This window comes from Monodelphis domestica, chromosome 2, assembly GCF_027887165.1.
Source record: "Monodelphis domestica isolate mMonDom1 chromosome 2, mMonDom1.pri, whole genome shotgun sequence".
Classification (NCBI taxonomy): Eukaryota; Metazoa; Chordata; class Mammalia; order Didelphimorphia; family Didelphidae; genus Monodelphis; species Monodelphis domestica.
The window spans coordinates 327703363-327729403 of record NC_077228.1 but is presented as its reverse complement, the minus strand read 5'-3'; the positions used below and the strand labels follow the sequence as shown (position 1 = coordinate 327729403).

The 26041-nt window shown below is 33.8% G+C and overlaps 1 protein-coding gene across 4 annotated transcripts in view; it reads right to left on the bottom strand.

Moving 5' to 3' along the window:
* Window positions 1-26041, bottom strand: part of MYO6 (myosin VI) — a 191479-nt gene that overhangs the window by 70311 nt on the left and 95127 nt on the right. For all 4 annotated transcript variants that reach the window (XM_007484224.3, XM_001365803.5, XM_007484226.3 and 1 more), the window contains 5 exons: window positions 19281-19336; window positions 13761-13858; window positions 9477-9641; window positions 4292-4372; window positions 1262-1442 (listed from right to left, as the gene is read on the bottom strand). In XM_007484224.3, coding sequence (XP_007484286.1) covers window positions 1262-1442; window positions 4292-4372; window positions 9477-9641; window positions 13761-13858; window positions 19281-19336 — 581 coding nt within the window. The remainder of the gene's footprint in view (window positions 1-1261; window positions 1443-4291; window positions 4373-9476; window positions 9642-13760; window positions 13859-19280; window positions 19337-26041) is intronic.

Below are 26041 nucleotides of genomic sequence, written 5' to 3'. Positions count from 1 at the left end.
CTGTTTATTTTGAGGTTTTTCCTACTATTACCCTTGATATTCTAGATCAGGGTTCTTTTCTGTTTTATGGAATCCTTTGGCAATCAGTTGAAGCCTATGGTTGCCTTTTCAAAACAATTTTCTATGTATAAAATAAAACTGCTCTAGGAATATCACTTTAATAGCTAAATGGAAGATAGAATGAAATAAGGTGATAGTTAAGTCAGGGAGACCACCCAGAAAGCTGTTACAATGATCTAGGTATGAAGTCGTAGGGACTACATCACAATGTAAAAAAAGGGGCAAAGAAGACAGATGTTCTAAAGGTGGAATCGACAGAACTTGACAACAGATCTGATATGAGGAATGAGCAACTGATGGCACCTAATGTGATAGGAATCAAATTCCCTGTTTCCCTGCAAGAAGGCTTGATTTTCTCTAAAAAGAAAACCAGCCCCAGATTCCTGATTGGCTCATACCTCTCTTTATACAGCTTCTTGGGGCACAGAAACTCACTTGAAAGTTCTCACCACCAAAGTCTTTTATGTAGTCAAATGGCTCGAAAACAGATGTGGTTTTTAACAATGGAAATGAAGATACATAATCATCAGCTTTGTTGTTGCACCCTAAGGACCTCTGAGCCTTTCCATCTGACTTGCAGCTAAAACTCCCTTTATAAAAATGTAAACTCCTACAGAATACAGACTGTATTTTTTTCTTTCTATATCCCCTAGGTTTCTCACAGAACTCTACAAAAGGGAACACTCAATATATGCTTTTTAATATATTCATTCATCTGAGGGAACATATAGAAGCATGATGAAATTCCTTATCATAAGGGCAGGAATTGGGGTAGAGTGAGAGTCTAAGCCAGACAGTGAATGAAAATCCAAACATAAGGAAACAAATTCAACCTTCTAATTACCATTGAGACTTTATAGCATAGGACTTTTGATTTTCAATTCATTAATTAAAGGAATATTACAGGCATCTATATACATATAAAAATATTCTGCAGTTTAAATTGTAGATGCCAAAATATCACAAAAAATTCAAAACATTAAGACTGAATTGCATATATTTTTGTCTTATCAATTTTTCAGTTCACTAATAATTCACATGAGTTAAAACCCCCAAAGTTTCATGGTTCTGTTAGTCTTATTTCCATTGTCTAGCAACTAAAATTTGCACTAATATACTATTACCTTTAAAAAAAATTATGCATCAATATTCATTTCACAACTATAACATGCAATTTAAAAAATCATTTGATTTTTATTACCTGAGGTGCTACCAGTTTCCTCAAAATCAATATTTCCAAGGTGCAAGACACCAGCTACAACCCTGAAAAGATCAAGTTTCTCTTCATCCCCCAAACCAATTTTTTTCATGGCTGTGCACATCCTATTGAAATCACCATGGTCATCTAAAAGAGGATCTTTCAAGGAACCTGCTTTAAGATACTACCAAAAGAAAAAAGACAATTGTTTTTTAAAATTATTTTTAAATTTTGTTAAATGATAACTGCTTTTTTAAATGAAGCAAAGCAAACTCATGCAAAATTAAATATTTATAAATTTCCAAGATTTTACAAAATTTAATTCAATTAGATGTTTTCCAATTAATCCATAATTTTTAAACAAAAGCATTTTAATTGGATGAAGAAATAAAAAACAAGAATAGTAAGTGATTTAGCTGGTGCAAACACATACATTAGTATAAGACCATAGGCTTGAAAAAATTAAGTAAAAAAATAATAACAGGCTAATGTAAGTATAGTGTTATCAAAATTTTACTACCAAGTCCTTTACCTCTAGGATTTGTACATACACTACCACTCGTGTTAACACAGACACTGGTAGGCAAGCAAAGGACTGAAAAACTTCTGAAACCCTAAAACATTCTGAAGACTAATACGTTTTTAAAACTTGATATCCAAGTGTTATATGAGGACAGAATGCTCACTACAAGGAGCTACTGAAAAACTTTTTGGAAATATTTGCATCTAAATGTGACTGTCTATTAAAAGCAATACCATAAGGTCAGAATTAGAAAAGAAGGAAACCATGCCTTCAAAGATCATGGAAATGCATAATATGAAAATTGTAAGAACACTATAAGATAGAATAGCTATGTCTAGGAATTTTCCAGAAGTTGAAAGCAGTTAAGTAAAGTTATTCAATCTACCTGTATAAAGAGAACTTTGCTACTAACATGATATTAGTGAATAAATTAAATATAATTTCACAGTAAATACTGAGTGAATTGACAGCTATCCTTTCAAAATATATATGGTTAATACATATGAACATAGGTTTGGAGATTGGATTCTTTTCTTGTCTCCACATGATACTAAGGCTTATAGAATACCTTCACACATGATAATTTTTCTTCCTGATTTCTGGAAAACATCTAGACATATATTACAATGGAAGTCTATCATACTGGTTTGGAGAAAAGTAGCAATAACTACATGCAGAAAAATGAACAGAAAGTACAATCTTTTAGGAAAACTGAAAACTACTATAAGTTAAATGGTATATCTCTCTAATAAAAAAGTTCTTGAAATTAAATATAAATGAAAATACTGTCAAAGTCATTGCAGACTATAAATACTACATGCATCTAAAAAGTAAACACTTCACAAAGACTTAGGAAACACCAAGAGAATTAAACTACATCTTCTAATTATTCAAAATGTTCACCTCATCTTCCTGATAATAAAGAAAAAGACAAAAGGTAATTTAAAGCATTAATTCATTATCCATCTATGTTTAAATTCACACATATTATCAACAAGATTAGGGATAGACAGAAACAAGATATGCCGACTAAAAAACTAGTAATACTACATTTTTCTCTTCTCTTCAAGCAATGAAAACCTGTTTTATTTTTTTCCCTACTCCTATCTCCTATACTTTTTCCATTCTGCAATGGAAAAACTGAATTTCTATTATCTCAGAGGAAATGACCTTTACATAATAGTAATAAGTTCTAAATATGGCACTTGTGGAATTACTGAAAATAATCAATTATGGTCTTTATGATTTCCTATTCAAATAATTCATATTTTCTTTTAAAATTGTCTAGATCTGTAATTTCATTAATATGAAATTCCAGTATAGAAGGTTCCTATTAGTCTTAAGAGTAGCCTGGGATAATAAGTCACGTTTTTTTACCCTTGACCAGTCATATGCCAAATATACTTTAAAAGTATGACTAAAACCTATTATTCCCTAATTCAAAAGCCTAACTACCCTATAATATTCTGGGTCTCTTTTCTTTATATTGCCTTTTACCTTTTAAAATTATGTTAGTATTTTTTGCCAAAATTAAAAACATTTATTTTTTTCCTTCCCATTTCTCTTGTTTTAAGGAAAATTTATGTTTTCATCCAAAATGAACTACCTAAATTACACAGATATTAGAATTATTTATAACTTGAGGACACATTTTTCTACTTTCCCTTTTCTTTATTTCTCAATAGCCACCAATGTCAAGTGAGTCAAAAATTTTTAAACCATAAACTTGGCATATTCAAAAATATATCTACAAAAATTATCTATATGAATAACATGTTCAATTAAACATTCAATATAAAATTTCCATTATCTAAATTAACAATAGAAATAAACATTTCTTCTTTATTTTCAGAATTTTGCAGCCTTTTGAATTTAATTACTTTAAATCAATATATTACTTGGGTATCTTACACATTAAGACTTAAAAATCTATACTATTTCATTTTCTAAGTTCAGAACTTAAATGTTTTAAAAATAGCATGAAATATAGAGTAAAATTTTTATTAAAATTAATATTTCCCCCCAGGGCATAAGATGATAGAATGATTAATTGGCATGCTTGTAAAACATTATGAAACATAAAATAGCACTTTTATGAGTTCTAACAATTGAGCATCATTATGTAATTAAATTATTATAGTGGGGAACCAACTAAAATCAACATGTGCATATTCTATATCTTTACTGTTTAATGTAGCTATAAATTAATAAAGTACTAGAATACATTCTTAATGTATCCTTGGAAAATAATCTTGGGCAATTCACACACACAAAAACACCCAGCTAATTCACAAAGAAGTAAATACCTAGACTGACAAATGCTTATACTATAATAAATATTACAATTTTATAATCATTTTTAATAATTTTTAAATAATTTCTTGTTCTTTAAAATCAGTAAATATACTATTAAAGCCAAATTCAAGCTACTGGACAAAAATAATGAGTAAACATATTGCTTCCTCTTGGTAAACATTTTTTAAAATGTGAAAAATATGAGTTTACTGTACCTCAGGACTTTTGCGGTTTTGTAAAATCTGTTTGTCTGTTTCCTTATTTGCGAAGTACCTAGTACAGCCTCGATTTAAATACTATGAAAAAGGAATATTTTTATATTACAAATTGATAAAGAGGAAATCTCATTTGAATTTTATCAACAATTAAGATGTATTTCCATTCATCATACTGAAGAACATTTAGTTTTAATTCAGGGTGTCAATTATTCACCACATAATACATAAATGATTTTTTTTCAATAACACTAGGCCCACAAAATTAAATGACTGAATACCAATATTCAACTAGAAATAAAAAGAGTAGATAAACTGAAGTACTAAAAATAAAAATAAGTATCTCAGAAACTTCTGAATATTTGATAAACAGTAACTTAGAGACCAAATAGTCAATATGACATTCTTAAGTGATAATATAATCTATGAACTATATGACAAAGCATTAATTCTAAGCAATATTTGAGGAAAAGAGGTTTTTTTTAATACATTTTGTTGAACTTTCCCCAAAAAGATTTTAAGAGTAAGAGGTAAGAATAGTCAGGGAGAGAAGAATAAGAGCTTCTCTTAGAACTTCAATGACAACGCATTTCAAACAGAGATTGATATTAATACTTTATCTTATCTTTACTGATTTTTCTTAAAGGGTTCTAGACTACTAGACTGTAAACTCACTGAGGGCAAGAACTATAATTTAATATCTTGCCCATATGACTTACCTTGCACCTAAGGCACTTAATAAATGTCTATTTAAACTAATAAATGTCTATTTAAACTTGGTCTTAATGAATCCATAATCAAATGAGATAATTCATGTAATGGTGCTTGGGACAGATAAAATAATATAAAAATTAAGTTATCATTTTTATACTTTTATATGGCAAAGTTTGCAACTTTAGTTTCTGAAAATAAGAGTAGAACATTTACAGGAATAGAAATCAAAGGCTGAGCAAGTGAAATCTTGCCTTCAGCAATGGCTTCTCTGCCTTCCTTCAAGTCTCACCTAAAATCCCACCTTCTGCAAAAATCCTCATCTAGTCCTCCTTAACTCTAGCACTTTCTTTCTTCTGTCTATAATCCATCTTGTTTGTGTATAGTTGTTTTCATGTTGTCTCCCCAATTAGGTTGTAAACTCTCTGAGAAAAGGGAGTTGTCTTTTCTTGTTCTTTGCATTGCTAGAACTCAGTATGATGCCTGATTTAATAAATACTTTTTGACTTAACTTATACTGTTAGACTTGCTTAAATTATAGGAACTTGTTTACACAAAAGGTATTCAATCCTAAAGTTACCATATAAATATAATTTAATTTCAATGATTAATTTAGTGTTCAGAGGCTAATTAAAGACCAGATAATTTCTTTTTTATAATTTTTATTTAGAATATATTTCCATGGTTACATGATTCATGATTCCCCTACCCTTCCCCTTTCTCCTTCCCACCTCCTAAAGCCAACAAGCAGTTACACTGGGTTATATAGGTATCATTGTTCCAAACCTATTCCCATGTTATGCATATTTGCAGTAGAGTAATTCTTTAACATCAAAACCCTAATCTTATCCCTAATCCCACTACATGGTCGATCCTATATTTTTCTAATGCATTTATGGTTCCACAGCTCTTTCTCTGGATGTGGATAACATTCTTTCTCATAACTTCCTCTGGATTGTCCTGGGTCGCTGCATTGCTAATGGTAGAAAAATCCATTGTGTCATAATGTATCAGTCTCTGTGTACAATGTTCTCCTGGTTCTGATCTTCTCACTCTTCATCAATTACTGGTGGTCATTCCAGTTCATGTGGAATTCCTCCATTTCTTTATTCCTTTCAGCACAATAATACTCCATCACCAACATATACCACAATTTATTCAGGAATTCCCTAATCAATGGACACCCCCCTCATTTTCCAATTTTTGGCCACCATGAAGAGAATGGCTATAAATATTTTTGTACAAGTGTTTTTCCTTATTATCTCTTTGGGGTACAAACACAGCAATGGTATGGCTGGATCAAAATAGGAATTCATTTAAAGCCCTTTATGCATAGTTCCAAATTGCCCTCCAGAATGGTCAGACCAATTCACAACTCTACCAGCAGTGTATTAGTGTCCCAATTTTGCCTCATCCCCTCCAAAATTTATCACTTTCCTTTGCTGTCATATTGGCCAATCTGCTAGGTGTGAGGTGGTACCACAGAGTTGTTTTAATTTGTATTTCTCTAATCAAGAGGGATTTAGAACACTTTTTCATGTGCTTATTGATAGTTTTTATTTCATCCTGTGAAAACTGACTATACATGTCCCTTGGTCATTTGTCGATTGGGGAATGGCTTGATTTTTTGTAGATTTGACTTAGTTCCTTATATATTTGGGAATTAAATCTTTGTCAGAGTTTTGTTATAAAAATGTTCTCCGAGTTTGTTGTTTTCCTTCTAATTTTGGTTGCATTGGTTTTGTCTGTACAAAACCTTTTTAATTTGATATAATTAGTTATTCACTTTACATTTTGCAATGTTCTCTATCACTTGCTTGAAGACCAAATATTTTCAAAACATTCCTTTGGTAAGAGCTATAGTAAAAGGAAACTTTTTGTATTAGTTTGGGAGAGTTATTTTCAGTATATATAGGGAGACAAGGCACAAGAATGGAATGGATAAATTGAAAACTTTTTAGTTTTCTCTAAATCTGATCCATATACCTTCTGTTTTAGAGTAATTTCCCAGGTTATTGACAATTAACCATTCCCAAATTATTAACCATTAAACATCCAGAAATATAAAAATAAAATATGTATCAAAAGTAAAATATAAATTATTTGGAAGGTTAATTACTATTTCATTTTATACATAGTTATTCAGTGATTTATGGTTTACTATGCCATTAAAACACAGTAATGGATGGGGGGAGTGCGCATCTGGGTGGCTCAGTGGTTTGAGAGCCAGGCCTAGAGGCAGGTCCTGGGTTCAAATATGACCTCAGATACTTCCTAGCTGTGAGACCCTGGGCAAGTCACTTAACCCCCATTGCCTAGCCCTTACCACTCTTCTGCCTTGGAACCAATACATAGTATTGATTCTGAGAGGGAAGGTAAGAGTTTTAAAACAAACACACACAAAGTAATGGAAACAAAGTAATATGGCTAACTATCATAAAATCTGAGGGGGGGGCAGCAAAGTGCATCTTTACAAATTGCACAAATTGCAATTAAAATGTTAGGAAAAACCTTTTCTTCATTTTGAAAGGCAAAAATAGGCATATTATTTGATTATGAGAGATTTTCAAGGTTTTTCTGAAAAACCCTTTTTGAATGGAAGTTTTTCTTCTTAATTACTTCCATTAAGCAAATATATATGCATGTGATCACAAAGTTAAAACCTCAGCAGCTCAAAGTTTTTGCCATCATTTTAACTAATTATATCATCCTATATACTTTTTCCTTTTCCACAAACCATTCTGAAAATAAGAAACCTTTGTAAAAATGTGGCAGATGTCACCTTGATATACTTTTAAAATTACTCAAGAAGTCTGGATGTTCCTGGTACTTTCAAGATATTATATTTACTAAAATACAAATTTACTTAATTCAAATATTGTCAAACAGGTATTTATCTCTGTATAATTAAAGCTTTATTTGCTATTATAGGTAGATTATATCATGCCCAGGGGACAAAGCCACTGCAGCAGGAATTTTACCCATCTACAATTGCGAGGGAGAAATGAGAAAACCTTAGGTCACAACCAGATGTAATGAATCTGAAACACAAATGTAGAAGGATAAATATAACTAAAAATACCCTTTAATACAATCTGTGTTGGTACTTTAAAGCAGTTTCAGAAAAGGATGTGGGTGTCATGTGAATTGGAATTTTGGGAATAACAGATGTCATAGAAATTTAAAATGATCCCAAGGGGGGGACAGGAAAAAGGAAAACAAAATAACAATTAGCATAACCATGGGTTTAATTATATGCTGAGGAAGGTAATTTGGAACTATGCCCAAAGGACTATAAAAGTTTGTATACCCTTTGATCCAGTAATAACCACTACTAGGGGTATGTATCCCAAAGATAATAAAAAAGGGGAAAGGACCTACTTGTACAAAAATGTTTATAGCTGCTCTTTTTATAGTGGCAAAGAATTGGAAACTGAGAAGATGTCCATCAATTGGGGGAATGACTGAACAAACTGTGGCACATGTTTGTGATGGAATACCACTGTACTATAAGAAATGATAAACAAGATGATTTCAGAAAAAGCTGGAAAGGTCTGCAGGAATTGACGTGGAGCAAAATAAACAGAACTGGGAGAACACTGTATACAATAACAGCAATATTGTACAATGATTATCTGTGAAAATTTGTCTACTCTCAGCAATGCAATGACCTGGGAAAATCCTGAAAGATCTATGATGGAGAATACTAGCCACCTCCAGAGGAAGAACTGTTGGAGTCACCTTTCATTTAAGTATTTTTATTGTTTTATTTTGGGATTCTGGTTATATATGAATGTGCTCTTACAACAGTGACCAATATGGAAGTGTTTCCCATGACATTTTTTTAATATGTTGACTTTAATTTTGAATAAGAGCAGTTTGATTTGCCTTTCTAAATTTGTATATCGAATCATTTTCTCCACATATTGGTCAAGTGTAAACCAGCCTATTTCTTGAATATTCATAAATTGTGCAGATAGAACAATGTGATTTTTACTTATATATTTCCCACATTTTTACCATCATTTTCACTAGTTGCAACATGAGGAAAAATTCAAATACATTTATTTGCTATATCTGTGATTCTAACAAGGTGGGTTGCTTAGGATAGGGCTTAGATTTTTCATTACATTAGTGTAGAGAACTTTCAGATACGGGAATTTCCTATACCAATACAAATAAGCATCTTTTTGGCTATTTATAATTTCAATAGCTACCTAAAGCACAGATATCTAACATCACAAAATAGTATGTGTTAGACATGGAACTTCAAATCAGTTCTTCCTAGTTTTGTGGCCAGCTCTCTATTCACTATACTGTGATTCTCTCAGTTTCATGATTTACCAAATTATAGTTAAATGAAATAAATTTGAACTAGAATATGTCTGATTTGTGATCTGTAATCCAAATAAAACCAATTGCACAGTAAAAATGGACTGTTAGAAGGATAATTTCTTTTTCTCACCCAACTTACCCGAAAATTATCTGGGGAACTTAAATGAAGCTTTTCCCTAATATCTTCAGAAGCACCAGCACACAGTCTGTAAAAGATATGGTAATTCCTTTCTTCTTTGCCTTGAACACAGATCCTAGATTTCTCTAGAAGATAATGTGAAACAAATCCACCAACAACTGCATTCTAAATGAAAAAAAGAAACAGATTTTTTTTCATTTTTTTGTTCTGTACTCACCAAACATCATCAAACATGAACATTTCCACAAAGTCAAAAGAAAAAACAACAGCTCATGAAACCGTGAGTTGCATTTTTAAAAGAATATAACAAATTGAACATGCTTCAAAGCTGACTTGCTTATCTGTATCTACTGAATATATCTTCTGTTCAACACTGTGAATTTTTTAAATGTCACAATGACTCTTTTTTGTTCTTTTGTGTGTGTGAAGGGTGTCCTCATCACTAGTTCCCCCCTTCCTTCCAAAATCCCCTCAAAGTCGTTGCCCTTTTATAATTTTCTTATAACAAATAAGCATAATAAAGCAAAATACATCCAAATCCACATATTGGCCATGTTCATAAATATTTCAATTTTCCCCTCAAGTTCCCCAACCTCCCTGTTAGGGGGTGGGTAACATGTTTCATTCTTAGTCCTTGGGGGTGGTACAGTGGTCATCATATGGATCAGAAAGTTTGTCAAGAAATTACTTTTTATGGAAATACCTTTAAACATTAATATATACATGAAAATGTAATCTTTTCTGATAAATAACCATCTCTACAATCATCTGTACATGAACAGATACTCCACAAAAGACACATTTCAGTGCCTCACTGTGGCAATACAGGTGGCCTGGGAGATGTTCTCCCAAGAGACTTTGAATAAGATCCTAGCAATGCACTGTTTGCCATCCTGGGCTTAAAGCTTAACAAGAACAAAGAGGGTCATCGCCAGAAGAATGGCCACTAAGTGGTTAATGTTTCAATCAGACTAATCTATGGGGGGGGGTTAATACTTAATGGTCCTTAGTCTATCTAGTATGGCTTCTTTTTGCTTTCTTACTGAATGGTAGTAGGAAGTAGAAAGTCAAAGTGTAAAGGGTTAAAGAAAATATCCAATCTCCTCCAAATCAATTTCACATACAAATCAAATCTCAAAGATTTATATACATAAACAAAAATTGTAAAAATGTTGGAAAATATGGCTGTAACAAGGCTTCTAGGTGTCACAGAGGATATAGCATACTGAAGCCAAGAAGAAAAAGACCATAAATGTGGTCTCAGACACTTAATAGCTATATGACCCTGGGCAAGTCACTTCACCTATGTCAGCCTCAATTTCCTCATCTGGCATATGGGAAAAATAATAGCATATCAGTCATAGGATTGTTATGAGGATAAAATGAGATGCTAATTATAAAATACTGTGCAAATGTCAAAGTATTATATAAATACCATTATTAGTGGTATTCTAAATTAAACAAAATAGGTCAGAACAGAATAAATAAATTAAAAATCCTTGTGCCTATACATCATGAATATGTTCTTCAAAACAAACTACAAAAGTACAGACTCTGACAAGCAAGAAATCTATGTGTCACACACACACACACACACACACACACACACACACACACACACACAAACTGACTATGTGTGAATAAACAAGAAAGGGCTGGCTACTGATGTAGAAGTCATTTCCAAATGAGTTGACTGTGTAAAAACTTGATGAGTTACCACAAAGCTGCAACCAAAAACTAAGTTAAAAGAAAGGTAAAAATGAGATAATAGTAAGTGAAATTATAAGAACCAAGACTGATTCCTTAAACTCATATATGACCATCTCATTCCTGTGCCCAAGAAGTTTCTGTGGGTCCCCATTATCTTTGGATAAAGATAGAAACTCTGGTATTTAAAGCCTTCACAATCTGTTTCCATCCTTTCTCGTATGATTGCACATCACTCTCCCTCGTGGACTCTGATCCATCCAAATTTGACTGTTTGCTATTTCCCCTATAAGATGTCCTTTCTCTTTGCCTACAAATATTCCCTCTAGACTAGAAGGCTGCTTCACTGTCTCTTGTAACCTCTCCTTCTCTTTAAAGTATCAGTTCAACAATGATACATGTAAAACCCAGTGGAATTGCTCACTGGCTCTGGGAGTGGGGAGAGAGGAGAGGAGGGAAAGAACATGAATCATGGAACACTGGGAAATTATTCTAAATTAATTAATTAAACAAATAATTTTTAATAAAGTTGCAGTTCAAATGTCACCCCATTCAAAATGCCTTTCCTGATTTTCCTAGTTGTTAGTGTTGTCCTTCACTATCACTATATCATTTTAATAAATTATCTATGTGAATATGTGTGAATATTCTATAGCCTGCTAATAGAATGTAAGCTCCCTTAAAACAGGAAACTTCACTCATATTCCTATAACTCAGGATACTGCCTAACAAGCACATGACCCTTCATACAAAAAAAAAATCTTGTTCTTTTCTGTTGACTATCCCTACCAAATCTCTCTTTTGAGTTTGCCATTTTGATCATCCAAGATATCTTGTCTAATATTATCATTTTACAGATATGAAAACTAAGCTCTAAAGAGATAAATGACTTTTGTTCTATTCTTATCTGGTTCTCTGGCTCACTTGCCATTCCAAACATTGCTCTCACTTGGCTACCTTTCTGCAAACTGTTCCTTCTTAGTTTTCCTGGCTGAATCACTATCCATTTCCCATCCCCTAACCCTATAGTGTATCCTTTGTTCTTTTCTAGGCCTTTTTCTCACTTCTCTCTTGATACCCTTCTCATTTGATATGCTCCCTCAAGGTTTGAATAAACATTTCTATTTCACTGACTCCCAAATCTCCAAACTCAATCCTAACCTTTCTCCTGAGTTTCATTCTCAAATCTGAAGATGCCTATAGGACTAATATTTCATTCAAATTCAACACTTCTAAAAAAGAATTTATCATCATTTACTTCTATCATTTTTACCTTTATCAATTTTCCATTTATCAGTCTCTTTTATAGACTGATTGTCCATTTTCCACTGCAGGCACAATAGTTCCTCATATGACAACTTTGAAGATGCTCTTGTGACTCTTTCCTCTGCCTCATCTCCCCCACCCTCTCAGGTATCCAGGCACAATTACTGATGCTACTTTAATATCTTTCACACTGAAGCTCTTCCTTTCACCCACATGTCCACCATGGTTCTTAACATTTTTTGCCTGAATAATAAGAAATAGCTTAATTTGTCTCCCTGTTTTTAGTTCCTTCCTCTCTGTCTCCCCACAACTAAAAAAATAATCTTCCTAGAAAAACGCCTAACCACGTCATGCTGCTGCTCACAAATCTTCAGTTATTCACTAAAATAAAATAAAAATACCTGAGTTTGGTATTTCACAACCTATCTAAAACCTACTACCTCATTTCTCATTTTTTTCTTTCCATAATTCTCCATGCCAATCAAATTGATCTACTTGTAATTTCCTGAATGTTATATCTCTCTCTCTTTCTGACTCTCCACTAGAATTAACTAAACCTTCTCACTGCTGCTTCTTAGATTCTCTATCTTCTTTCAACTACATTTAATTGTACCTCCTATGAGACACCATTCCTTTTCCCCCAACATTGTTAGTGATCCATTCTTCCTCCTCAAATTATCATGTAGATAGTTCTGGGCTAAGTGGCTTTTTCACTTCAAAGAAAGGGAGTTTTCTAGGATTTTATATCTTGAATATAAGATGTACTTAATACATTTTCATTGAATTAAAATAATTGATTTCATTAATAGAAATAGTGATAAGGTTTTGAGAGAAAGTAGAAAACTTTAAGTTCTAATGGATAAACAAAACAGACAATTTAAGTGTCTCTAATAATAACAAAACCATGAATGATTTTAATGGCAAAATACAGTAACATATGTCACTACAACTTTTCAATATTATAAAAAAATGAAGGATTAGTTATTTGTTTTATTTTAATGAGTTTCCATTGTTACCCAAAATAAAGGACAGTTTGGCAACAAAATGGCTACCCTTAAAATAAACCTTCCCATGGGGTTTCTGAAGTTTATAACAAAATTACTAGTGTTCTCGAATCTGCCTAAAAGAAAAGAATGTATTAAATAGAAATAGTAAAGACATTATTAAAGCTGTGTCCCTACTCTCCTTGAAAACAAATAAGCTCTACCTGAATTTATTAAGAAATGAGGGAGAAAGAACTATAAATCTTTTAACATCTTCACACTCATCACAAACATACAAAATATACCATATCCAAAAATGTCATCTTACCTTTTCATTGAAATGGATTTCAACAAATTTTCCAAAACGGCTGCTATTATTGTTACGAACAGTCTTTGCATTCCCAAAAGCTTCTAGCAATGGATTGGCTATTGAGAATAATAAAAGTAATTAAAGTAATTTCATCAAAAGACTCACTCAGGAAGAAAATTAAAAATCAACTAGTCCCTTTCACTTAACTAAAAATTATTCATAATTAATAATGGAAAGAAGTAGTAATAAAAATTAATTTCAAGTCTAAATGATTGCAATATTATCCGTTTTACTGCTGTAAAGACTTCTAGGAAAAAAGTTTACAAAAAAAAAACAAGAAATGTCTTCTACAAAAAATTAAACCAGACGCTCTAAAGCCAATCATTATGAAGTTTCAACATATATATCAGCCTTACAAAGTCATACAAACAGTAAAATAAGATAGAGGAGATATATTTAACTTGGAACTTTCCCCCTTTCTCATTATTTCACTTGCTAAAATAACTTTAGAAATTAGCTTCTTTAAACATGTAATGCCCAGTGGATCTACACGTCGGCTATGGGGGGGTGGGGGGAGGAAAAGAAAATGATCTATGTCTTTAATGAATAATGCTTGGAAATGATCAAATAAAATATATTTAAAAAAAAGAAATTAGCTTCTTTGTGTGACTATTAAAAAGCACCCAATGTAGTTGTGAACTGATTCAACCATTCTGGAGAACAACTGGAAACTATGCCTAAAGGGTTAAAAACTATTCATACTCTTTGACCCAGCAATACTACTACTATAACTGTACCCCAAAGAGATCAAAGAAAAAAGGGAAATGATCTATCTACATAAATGTGTGTGTGTGTGTGTGTGTGTGTGTGTGTGTGTGTGTGTGTGTGTGTGTAGTTATATAAGCTCTTTTGTGGTAATAAAACCTTGGAAACTGAAGGGATGTCTATCAATTGGGGATAAGCTTTGATATATGACTATGAAAGATTATTATGCTATGAAAACTGATGAACAGGATGCTTTTGCAAAAACCTAGGAAAACTTATACAGACTAATGCAAACTAAACTAAGCAGAGCCAGGAGATCATTGTACATAGTAATAGCAATATTATACTATGACTTGTATATGTGAATGACTAAGCAGTTCTCAGCAATATAATGATCCAAAACAATTCTGACTTATGATGGAAAATGCTATTCAAAGAAAGAACTGATGGTTTATAAATGTGGTCATCAGTTTTTTTTGGTCTGCATTTTCTTTTGCAACATGATAAGTATGGAAATTTTTTTCATGACTGAACATATGTAAACTATATTAAGTTGCTCACCTTCTCAAGGAGGGTTAATGGAAAAGAAGGAGGGAGAAATTTTGGAGCTGAAAAAATGTCTTAAGCAAATGTTTAAAATATTTGTTTTCATTGAATTGAGAAAAAAAATCAATGGAAAAAACACCCAAAATGCTCTATCAATGAATGATTGCAGTATAAATATACAATAAAAACAATATTTTCATTTCTACAATATGTAACATATATTCAGAAAAATCACAATTATTGCCTTTAAAGAACATTTATCTCTCTCCAACTGAGATAATACCTAAAATGGCTGAGGGTTTTTTATCCTTTTCAGCTTACATGCAAAAAATATTTCATATCCCATCCATTAGTTTCATAACTGCTCATGCTAAGACATTTACCCTGATGTCATTTAATGTTCATTCCTCTTAATCAATCTATAATGGAATGGGACAGTTATTGGTCCCTTCCTATCTTTACAAGCATTTCTCAGTCATTTTGTCTAGAAGTTTACCCAAACAATAAAATCCAGTAACTTTTCCATAGAAGTTTTACTTTGAATCCTTTTAATCATCACAATTTGTCTTTGCTCTGTCCTCTAAAATCATCCTCTTGTTACTCATCAACTTTTAAAGCTCTCAAAGTAGTAATTTAGTGTATTATAAAAATTTTTAGTTAAAAATAAAAAATTATATTCCAGTTTATACTCTTGAAAATAACCCCACTGAAAAAAGAAAGAAAATATCCTCACTGAAGTACAACTTATACAAATTCCATTAAAGGTATATCTTAAACGTGCTCAAGTTTTTTATACTACTAATAATAAATAATAATGTCACCTGGAACAACCAAAAGCAGCTCTATATATTGGCTAGGTCAAATGAACTTGGAGTAAGGAAGTCCTTGGTTCAAATCCTGTTAACTGTAACAATAGGCATCTAACTTAACCTCTATGCCTCAGTCTCATCTATAAAATGGGGGGACTAGACTTAAAAACCTAAGTTTCCAATTCCAACTATGATCCTATGAAGAAGACTTGCCTGAGGAACCTGAGAAAATTATTTTTCTTGAATTCAACTTTACTTATAGGGATTTAATTTAACACTAACATTACAATTTTGTCAAGAATGAATTCTCTTATCAAATATTAAAAATAACTTTCTGTGCTGCTGTATAGAGGGATTTATATACTTTAGATATCAGATATAAAAACTCAGCCTACTTAGAACATTAAGGTTCTCGAATACTATTTTGTAAAAATAATAATGAATGACTTGATTAATGACTTTAAACTGATTAGATTCTCTGCTTGCTGTGTTTATAGAGTATCTACAATTTATATTAGTGAAGTGAAACTCACAAGTGAACTTCTCTTCAGGGCCAGGTGCAAGGACACCAAGGAGACTCTTGTAATATAAAAATAAACTATTTATTGAAAATATGATAAAAAGATTTCTAACTCTAAGGGATTCTAACCTCACTCAAAAAAAACTCCTTGGTTCCGCAAGGAATCGCTCCTCCTGTTTCCACAGGCTACACTGATCCTTCCAGATCTGACTAACCCAAATTTTCCCTATTTCTACAATAAACTAAACACTATTGTCCTAATTCTTAACCATGTCTCCAAGTTATTTAAAAAAAAAAAGACTACCTGGCTGAGTCTCAGCAAGAACCAAGTTAGGACTCACTCAGAGTCCAAAGCAAAGACCAGGTCTTTCTTTGATCTTCTGAGATATAAAAAAAAAATTTGTAAGCAATAGACAGTCACTAGTGTTTCCTGAGTTGGAAAAGGAAAATCACTTAGCTCCTTAAGGTTTTTCCCTTCTTTCCTTTTGCCTCAGACAATGAGAGAAAAGAAGATGTCACCCACCTGCTCCCAGCACTCTGAGAGAGTAACTCTCAGAGACCAACTGCCACAGAAAAACTGTTACCCCTACCCCACACACTGTCAACATTATAAACTGACACTCTGTCTCAGATATGTTTCAAACTCCAATTCTTTCTCAAGCCAGCTTCTTCACTTCTTATCTCTAAACGAATATAACAAGACTTAATTTCTAATATCATCCTTATAATATACAGTTGTGTAGTTCCTTAGGGAAGCAGGCCACAAAGGTCTGTGGTTAAAATAAAAATGGTTCTTAAAAATATTAGCCCTATTCAAATACTTGGATAGAGATTTCTTTCTGCCCTGTAATGTCAAACCCCAAAATCTAAGAAATGAAGAAAGACAACTAAATTATGTTGAATGATATAAGTTGCCCAGCAACTAAAAGACATTTAGATTTCCTTACTTTTTGCATTAATCATACCACAGGCAACCATGTCCCCAAATAATGACTGGACCAAAAGCCATTGCTGATCTCTTATTATATTTCTTTTTGTTTTTCAAAATATCTAATGACATTTATAAAAATACATGAATTGGATAATTCTTCATGACTTCATTTCAAGATACTGCTTTGATAATATATGGCTGATTTTTTTTTGCTTTTCCTTGAATATTGTGATTCAGGTTTGTTTGTTTTATTTTTTTCTTCTAGAAATTCTTACTTAACTGAAGACACAAGAATATTCAGTAATTCTTGATCTAGGAATTAGCCAGCAGTTACTCTCCAGCAGAAAAAGATGAGAAGAATACTATAAATTATTCATGGTAGAGGTGACTCAGTTGATGAGAGAATATTTATTCCATTTTATTTTTCTTCTTTCCATAGTTCATAAATTATGTTATCAGACTCAGATGCAGTAATGCTTAGAGGACCATAGTAAATTACAAAGGAAAGTGATCCTTTTAATCTGGCCTAAGATATCCATTTCAAGAGCAAAGGTTTTTTAAAAGTTAATTATGGGGGGACAACTAGGTAGTCTAGTGGATGGAGAGCCAGCCATAGACAGGAGATCCTGGATTCAAATCTATCCTCAGATACTTCCTAGCTGTGTGACACTGGGAAAATCACTTAACCCTCATTGCCTAGTCCTCACCACTCTTCTACCTTAGAATAATTGATGCTAAGATGAAAAGAAAGGGATTATTTTAACTTAATTATGATTTTTAAAAGTGTTAAACCCCACTGATTATCACAGCTTAAAAATAATTTTAATTAAGAAAAATAGAAGTTATACAAATAGAGGATTTATAAAAATGCTTTAAAGATTTCAAAGTATCTTACAAATATCTCATTTGAGCTTCACAACAACTGTACAAGGCAGGTGTTATTATTATACCCATTTTACAGTTGTGGAAACTGAGGCAGGCAGGGGTAGAATGACTTGTCCAGGGTCTTAGGACCCTGTCCTTGGACAGCTAGGAAGTGGCAGAAGCCACAGCTGAACTCCTGTCTTTTTGCATCTAATGAATCACCTATTTAATAATCACGGCCCAGAGCCATCACCCCAGCCCAGAAGCCACTTCTGTAGAGGAGTCAGTCAATCCTCCCAATTATCACCTGCATGGCAGGCAATCTAGTTTAGTTGAAATATCAAAGTACCTTGAAAGAGAGACAGGATACAGCACTGAGCCAGACAAATCAAACCATCTCTATCAACTATATTACTATCTCCTCTCGCTTGGACCCCAATGGAGGTAGTCCAAGACTCAGCTCAAGATCCTAGAGAACAGAAGTGCCCTTGGGCCACTGACCCTGCTTCCACATCAGGTTTCAAAGCCATTATCCAGGGAAACAAAGTCTAAATAAATAAGACCTAATAATTACTTTTCCAGTAATTGAAGCCCCATCTCTTCAGAGCCACAACTACTGAAGACCCAGAAAAGAAGGTTTTCACCATCAAAAAAGAGTCTTTGACACTGTCAAATGGTTAGTCAGAAATGGACTTGATTTTATCAGCAAAAATGGCATTAAAGAAGATAAGACATATTCCCATTTGCTTTGCTGCTGTACACTAAGGATAATAGGATTTTCTATTGACTTGAAGCTGACTGCTCTTATTTCTGCTGTCTCCTAGTGAATGTGAACTCTTTAAAGGCAAGGATTATCTTCTTGTTTTATTGTAGCTCCAACAAAGGGTTTTGCACATCGTAAGAACTTAATAAATGTTTTTTGGTTCATTTATTCACCTGGCTCATCATCCAGTAAGGCACATTTTGGCTACAACAGTTCCCAAATATCATTTATTTCATTAGAGAGGAACTGTGATTGAATTCAATTTGAAAAACTCACACAGCTGCTTTTAGTAAATTTCATAAAATTAAAAACTGGATTCAATTTTTTAAAAAAAAAGTACCTTCCACAATTCTTTCATCAATATCTTGGCCTGTACCATAGGATTCCGTTAGATACCTGTTTTAAAAAATAAAATATGAAAAATATAATTTAAATAACAACAATATTTCATTCATAATTACAATAACATTATTAAGACATTTAAAACTAAAACTTAGATCATGAAAAAATGAAAATGATAAAAGAATGATAAATGATGGCAAATTTGAAGTTATTACTGTTATTTGGAATATGTTGAAACTGAGACTTCTAATTAAAAAAGGTTAGATGTCCAGTATAGTTTCTGAGATATTATACTAAGTACAGTGGAAAGAGGACTGACTCTGAGGAGAGAGAACACTGGTTCTGATCATTTCTATCTGTGTGGTCTTAGACTTAACTTCCCTGAGCCTTAGTTTCCTCATCTATAAAAGAGATAAGAAAGTGGACCAGATGGCCTGTAAAGTCCCTTCAAATTCTAGATCTAGAATCCCATGATAATACATTCTATAGTCCCCCTATTTCTCTAACATCTCTATTTTTATATTCATGAGTCCAAAGCTATACTAGCATCTGTGACCCAAAAATATTTCAATACGCAAGTATAACTATAGAAAAAGCACAATGTCACTGTAAAACACCAACCTTCTGGGAAGGCAGATTGAGATAAAAAGATCATTGACTGCTTACACTCAGGACGAAAAATTCACTCCCTTCCAACAGGCATAATGCCTCAAGTCCAAGGAGGATCAGTCTTGGATAGACTTTTGAACATCCATTTGTACATATACCTCCTTCCTGATAAGTTTCAATAAGCAGTGCTTCATCTTTGTCACATTTTAGCAGCATATCACTGTGTGTGTATAGTCAAAGACTCATAGTTACACAAAAATTTACACACGCATACACAAAAAAAAAATTGCAAAACACCACAGGTCAGCATTCCCAGGCATGGCAATATTATGTCCATGCCAAGAACCCCATTGGCAGTCTTTTATACTGTGCTACAATATCTGCCAACTGGCTCCCCCACCCCCATCACCTAACTTGGATGGTGGAAAACATCTGGTTCAAGGGGTTGGAGGCCATTCTGGCAATTAATAGAGGCCATGACTAAAATAGTTAACATCGTCCATCCTAAATTACCCCACAGCACAGGCCATCATATACCAGAAGACTCTCCAGAAGAATCTCACTTTCTAGGCATATTCAGTGGTTACCTGGAAGTTCCTCACACTGTCCTATGATAAGCTATATAAACAACAAAATGGCATCCAAGAAAGGCATTTGGGAAAAAGGCAAAAGATGTAATCTTATAGAACCTTGGCACCTTTCAGGAAACTGGCAGAAAAAGCATTAAGTTATTTCCCCATAACTCATGTTGGCAAGTTCTATGGCTTACTTCTATGGAATGTTTTCTTTACTCACTCTCCATTTCATGTTCTATCACACTTTGTTAAATAAGGTTCACTTGGACCCTTAATAAATGTTGAAATCCTTAGCTTCCATGAATAATCACAGATGAGCTTAAAAATACATGATTTGAGATATCCTCCACTGAATTTCAGTACCTAGTAGACATGGAATGCATGGGTCCAAAGGCAATCTAATGCATCATATACAAAAAATATACCCCAAAATTGTCAACCACCAAATTGTGGCCTCAATGTTGGGAAGGTAACCTGGGAGAAGACACTATATTTTAGCCAATAAGTCTAACCACCAAAGTTGTCAGATTGGCATGGCAATTTGCCAGCAATGCCTTAATATATGACAGCCATACAGAACAAATACTACAAGGAAGGTTGAATAAGTCCATTCAGCAATATTTCCTATACGATGCCTTATCCTAACTTGCCTAGGTCTCAATAGCTACACCTAAACTACTTTACTCATCTTAGCCTTTGGATAATAGAACTCTAATAAAAATCGACAGAACCCCAATCTAGCCTGGTATCTGGCTTCTATTCATTTGGTTCCTGATTCAAATCTTGATTATCTGAATCCAGAACATTCTCCTTTGATCTCTTTTAATGACAGTGCTAATCATTATAAAGTTTCTAATCCTGAGCTTGAGACAAGACAATATCCTTCACTGAAGCAAGGAATCTTAAGAGTTGGCAGATCTTAAGGACACCTAGACCAACCTGTTACCTAAACAAGAATTCCTTTTATTAGAGCAGCTAGGTAGCCCAGTGGTTTGAAAGCCAGACCTAAAGATGGGAGGTTCTGGATTCAAATATGGCCTCAGACACTTCCTAGCTATGTGACTCTGGGCAAGTCACTAACCCCCATTGTTTAGCCCTTACTGTTCTTCTGTCTCAGAACCAATATTTAGTAATAATTCTAACAGAGAAGGTAAGGATTTAAAGGGGGGAGAATAGAATTCCCTTTACAAGACAGTCAACAAAAGGTTATCTAATCTTCACTTGAAGAAAACTACTTTTGGACAACCAACTACCTCCCTAGCCTGCTCCACTTTTGGATAGTTTTAACTCACAAGCAGTTTTCCTTACTATATTAAGCCAACTTCCAACTTCCACCCAATTTTTTCATTTCTTCTCTACTGGCCCTTCCATCCTTCCATCTAATAGTCCTTAGAAAATTTAGTTCTGTATCCCAATATCTCCCACTCCTTCAACTTCCCCAAAATCTTCTCTTTTCCAGAATACACAGTTCCTTCAACCTATCCTTTTGTGGCATGATCTCAAAGCCCTTCATCATTGTGGTTCCTTTTCTTGTAAGTTCTCAAATTTGGGAATGTCCTTCTAAAAATATGGGACTCTAAGTAAACATACATGTTCCAAATGATATTTGATTCAGGCAAAGTACAGTAGAATAATCATCTACCTATACTTATCAATAAAGTTTTAGAGTACATTAGCTTTTTTTAACCCTTATCTGGTCATAATCAAAACTATCAGTTCCAGATTATGTTAGCTTTTATGATTGCAACATCAAACTTCTAAATCATATACTTTATAGTCTTCTAAAACTCCCAGATGTTAAAAAATTGCTATCAAACCAAGCTTCCCCTGTTTTATACTGATAAAACTGATCTTTATAAGTCAGTGTGAGAATTAAGTTCAAACCAGTGTCTGAGCCTATTGAGAACTTATAGACACTGGATTTCATTTACTGTCTTAACTACCTGTGAGAGAGGAATTTTCAAAAGAGAGAAATTGCAAAAGAGAGGAATCAGACCCAGTGAAGCAAGAAGTAGCCCATGCAGGGAAGGGGCAGAAAGATAGAGACCCAAGATTCCAGAAAAGAATAGAGGTTGAGGGGTATTCAGAAACTGACACTTTAACTCCTACTCCTTCAGCTGAGAGCCTGACACAAGGATCTCTGAGGCTGGAGGTCCCCCTGGACATCTGCTTCCTAGTGAACCCCTGAAGTCTTGCTCAGCTCAAATAGAGTATACTGGACTTTGAAAAAAGGCATCTATTGATGACTACCTCACTATCTCCAATTTGTCCTGAACTCCAACAATTTAACCAGATTAGCTCAGGAGTAGGGACAACCAGAAGCTGACTATAAGAGGGGTCAAGGCTGAGAGCCTAAACCCTCAAATATGGGGGGGCAGTCTGCCAGTCTTTAGGGACACCTGCTATCCACTTTCCTTACCCAAACCTTCAATTTTTCCCTTCCTTTCTCTATTAAAGTGTTACTATTTAGATCAGGTCTGCCCACTTTCTGACATCAAAGAAAGGGACTGAAGATTTCGGAAGAACCATACCTCTCCCCAAGGAGGAGGATTAGCTCCAAGACTCAGGCTGAGGAGTAAACACAGATCTTAAAGGGAAAAGTGGTAGTTGGGGTACTGGAAGGACCCAGAGGCAGGAAAATCTATCCTGCCTCTCAACAACAGCTAAGAACAAGAAGGAAGTCAGTGGGTCATTTCTCCAAAGTCCCCTCCTCCAGTCCTTAACTTCTACCTCCCAAACTTATTCTCTGAAGAGACATACTCTGTCCCTCAGGGAGACATACTCAGGTTGTCTTCACCAAGGGAAGGAAAGGGGAATATTAACCTCTTCTCCCCCCCTCATTATCTCAACCCTTTCTCTCCCTCCCCCAATTCACCAGTGAGGTGAGTGTGACCCTCCCAACTGACCATATATTATATATCTCCTCTTAGCTCTTCATTTATAAACTTGATAAAGTATTGATGCCTTTTTCCAAATCATAAAAATGTGAAATACAACAGCAATCTCAAAACCTGTTGAGACTATCTTCATATTATTTGTCAAATCCATTTCTTCTCTATTCCTTCTGCTACAATCTGATATACTACTATAAAAGTTTCCTGATATTACTACTTCTACCCTCTTCTCTCTCCTCAGTATCACTGCCAAATTAATCTTCTCTACACACAGATAGAATCATTCTCAACTTCAATAGCTCCCAACATTCTAGTGAATAAAGTTCAAACTCCATAGTCTCATATTTAAAGGCTTTCCACAATCTGGCACCACACTACTTTTCCAGCTTTATCTGATGTTATTCCCCCTATATGTTCCAACTTAATCAGACTTATCCATACATATTAGGTACTTTCTCAGTTTTGTGGCTTTGCTCATGTGTTTCATACCTCCAGAATGTCCACTTTTCAGCCAGATGAAATCACATCCATCTTTTAGGATTAGCTAGAGGACTTCCACCTCCATGAAGCTTTCGCTCATCATTTTGTAACCTCCCACCCAGTAATTGCCTTTCCCCCTTGAATCTAGTACAGTATTTCATTTGAATCTCTCAAATACTTATCTAAATAATATTACATTACACTAATCTATGAATGCATCAGATCCACAGGAAAACAGAGACTATTTTATTTAATCTTTGCATTTTTCCTTGGCACCAAATCACAGTGCTCTGCATATAGTAAGCAGAATCAAGGACTTCAGCAGTCACCTATCTAGTCAAACCTATAATAATAAAGAAATAATTATAACCTATGTAATGTTATACCTAACAGGTGGTCATCCAGTCATTGCTTGAAAATCTTCAAGGAGGAATATTCACACCCCATTTGAAGCAGCCCATTCTACTTTTGTAAAATTCTAATAGCTTTAAAAAAATTTGTACTAACATCTCATTTCAATGGATCTCTTTGCAACTTATCCCCACCTCCTGACCCTGGCTCGACCTTCTGGAGCCAAACTGAACAAGCCTAAACTTTCTTCCATATGACAATTCTTCAAATATTTGAAGACAGTTACCATGTCTCCCTAAGTCTCCTTCATGTGAAACATGTCAAATTCCTTCAAAGGATTGTTATTTCACAAGAACACAAACCCTTTTACTAATTTTGTATCTCTTCTCTGGACACTCTAAAAGTATCTATTACATCTTTCTAAAAAACACCTTATTTTCTATTTTGATGGAATATTATTGCACTATTAAAAATGATGAAATGTCAAATCTGGCCTCAGATACTGTGTATTAATTCCAAGACAGAAGAGCAGTAAGGGCTAAGCAGTGGGGCTTAAGTGACTTGCTCAGAATGTAAAAGGGAAAGGGAGTTTAGGGATGTGAAGGGATGAATTGTGTTGGGCCAGTGTCAGAAGATTATCTGTGGTTTGGGAAGGCCAACAAAACCCAGTCAGACAAAGCCTGGTCTGAGACTACACACACAGACCACTTAGTGAAATGGGAAAGTAGATTTAATTAAAGAGAAAAGGTAAAAGGGGTATGGGATAACCCTAAAGTTAAATTTCGAACTAATACTCCAAAAGATCTAATGTCTCGAGAAGGAGATTCTTTATAGAATGTTTTTTCTACTCTAATCCTCTCCTTTCTTCCCAAAAAAAAAAAAAAAACCCAATTCCTGTTTTTGGCTAAGCGATAACTAAAACCCCTCTTAGATGATATAAGGAACTGGTCTGTATAAACTTAGTAGGGTTCAGGGAAGATCATAGATCCAAAAAGACCTAGTTCTGGTCTCACAATCACTGCAGACAGCTGGTCAGGATCACCAGGTTCTGCTTGGATGAAATACAGCACACCAGACAACAACAGGACAGGAATAAGGACAAGATCAGCCACTAAGGAAATGCAGCCACCACCTCTAGGTATCCCCAGAGAGAGACAGCTAACAGCCTCAGTACCATTCTAACCCTTCCTTCAAAGTTCCAGAATCTTTTCTTCTGATCTCATGCCACTCCCCTTTGCAAACTTACACATTTTACTCCTTAACTTAACTTTTCCTTAAAATGAGTCACACAGCTAAGAATTATTTGAGGCCATATTTGACATTTTATCATTTTTAATAGTATAATAATATTACATTATATTTGTATATCATAAACTGTTTATTCAGTTCTCAATGGGTGGGTACTCCTTTAATTTCCAATTTAGGACCATTATGAAAAAAAAGTCATGAATATTTTTATACATGTTGGTCTTTTTCTTCTTTCTTTGGTCTTTTTGGGATATATGGTTTGTAGTGGATCAAAGAGTAGGCAAAGTTAAGTGAATTTTGGGACATAATTCAAAATTGTTTTCTAGAATAGCTGAACCAATTCACAATTCTATCAACAATGCTGTAATGTGGGTCTGTTTTTCCAATGACCCTCCACAGTTTGTCATTTTCCTCTTTTTTTTTCACCTTTCCCAATTTTATAGATATTAGGCATTTGTATTCTTTGGGAATTTATCTATTGAGAAATGTTTTAGCCATAAATTTTAATCAGCACCTATATCTTGGAAATAAAACCCTTATTAAAGAAACTTGACACAAAGATTTTTTCCTATTTACCCTCTCTTCTAAATTTTATTTATTTT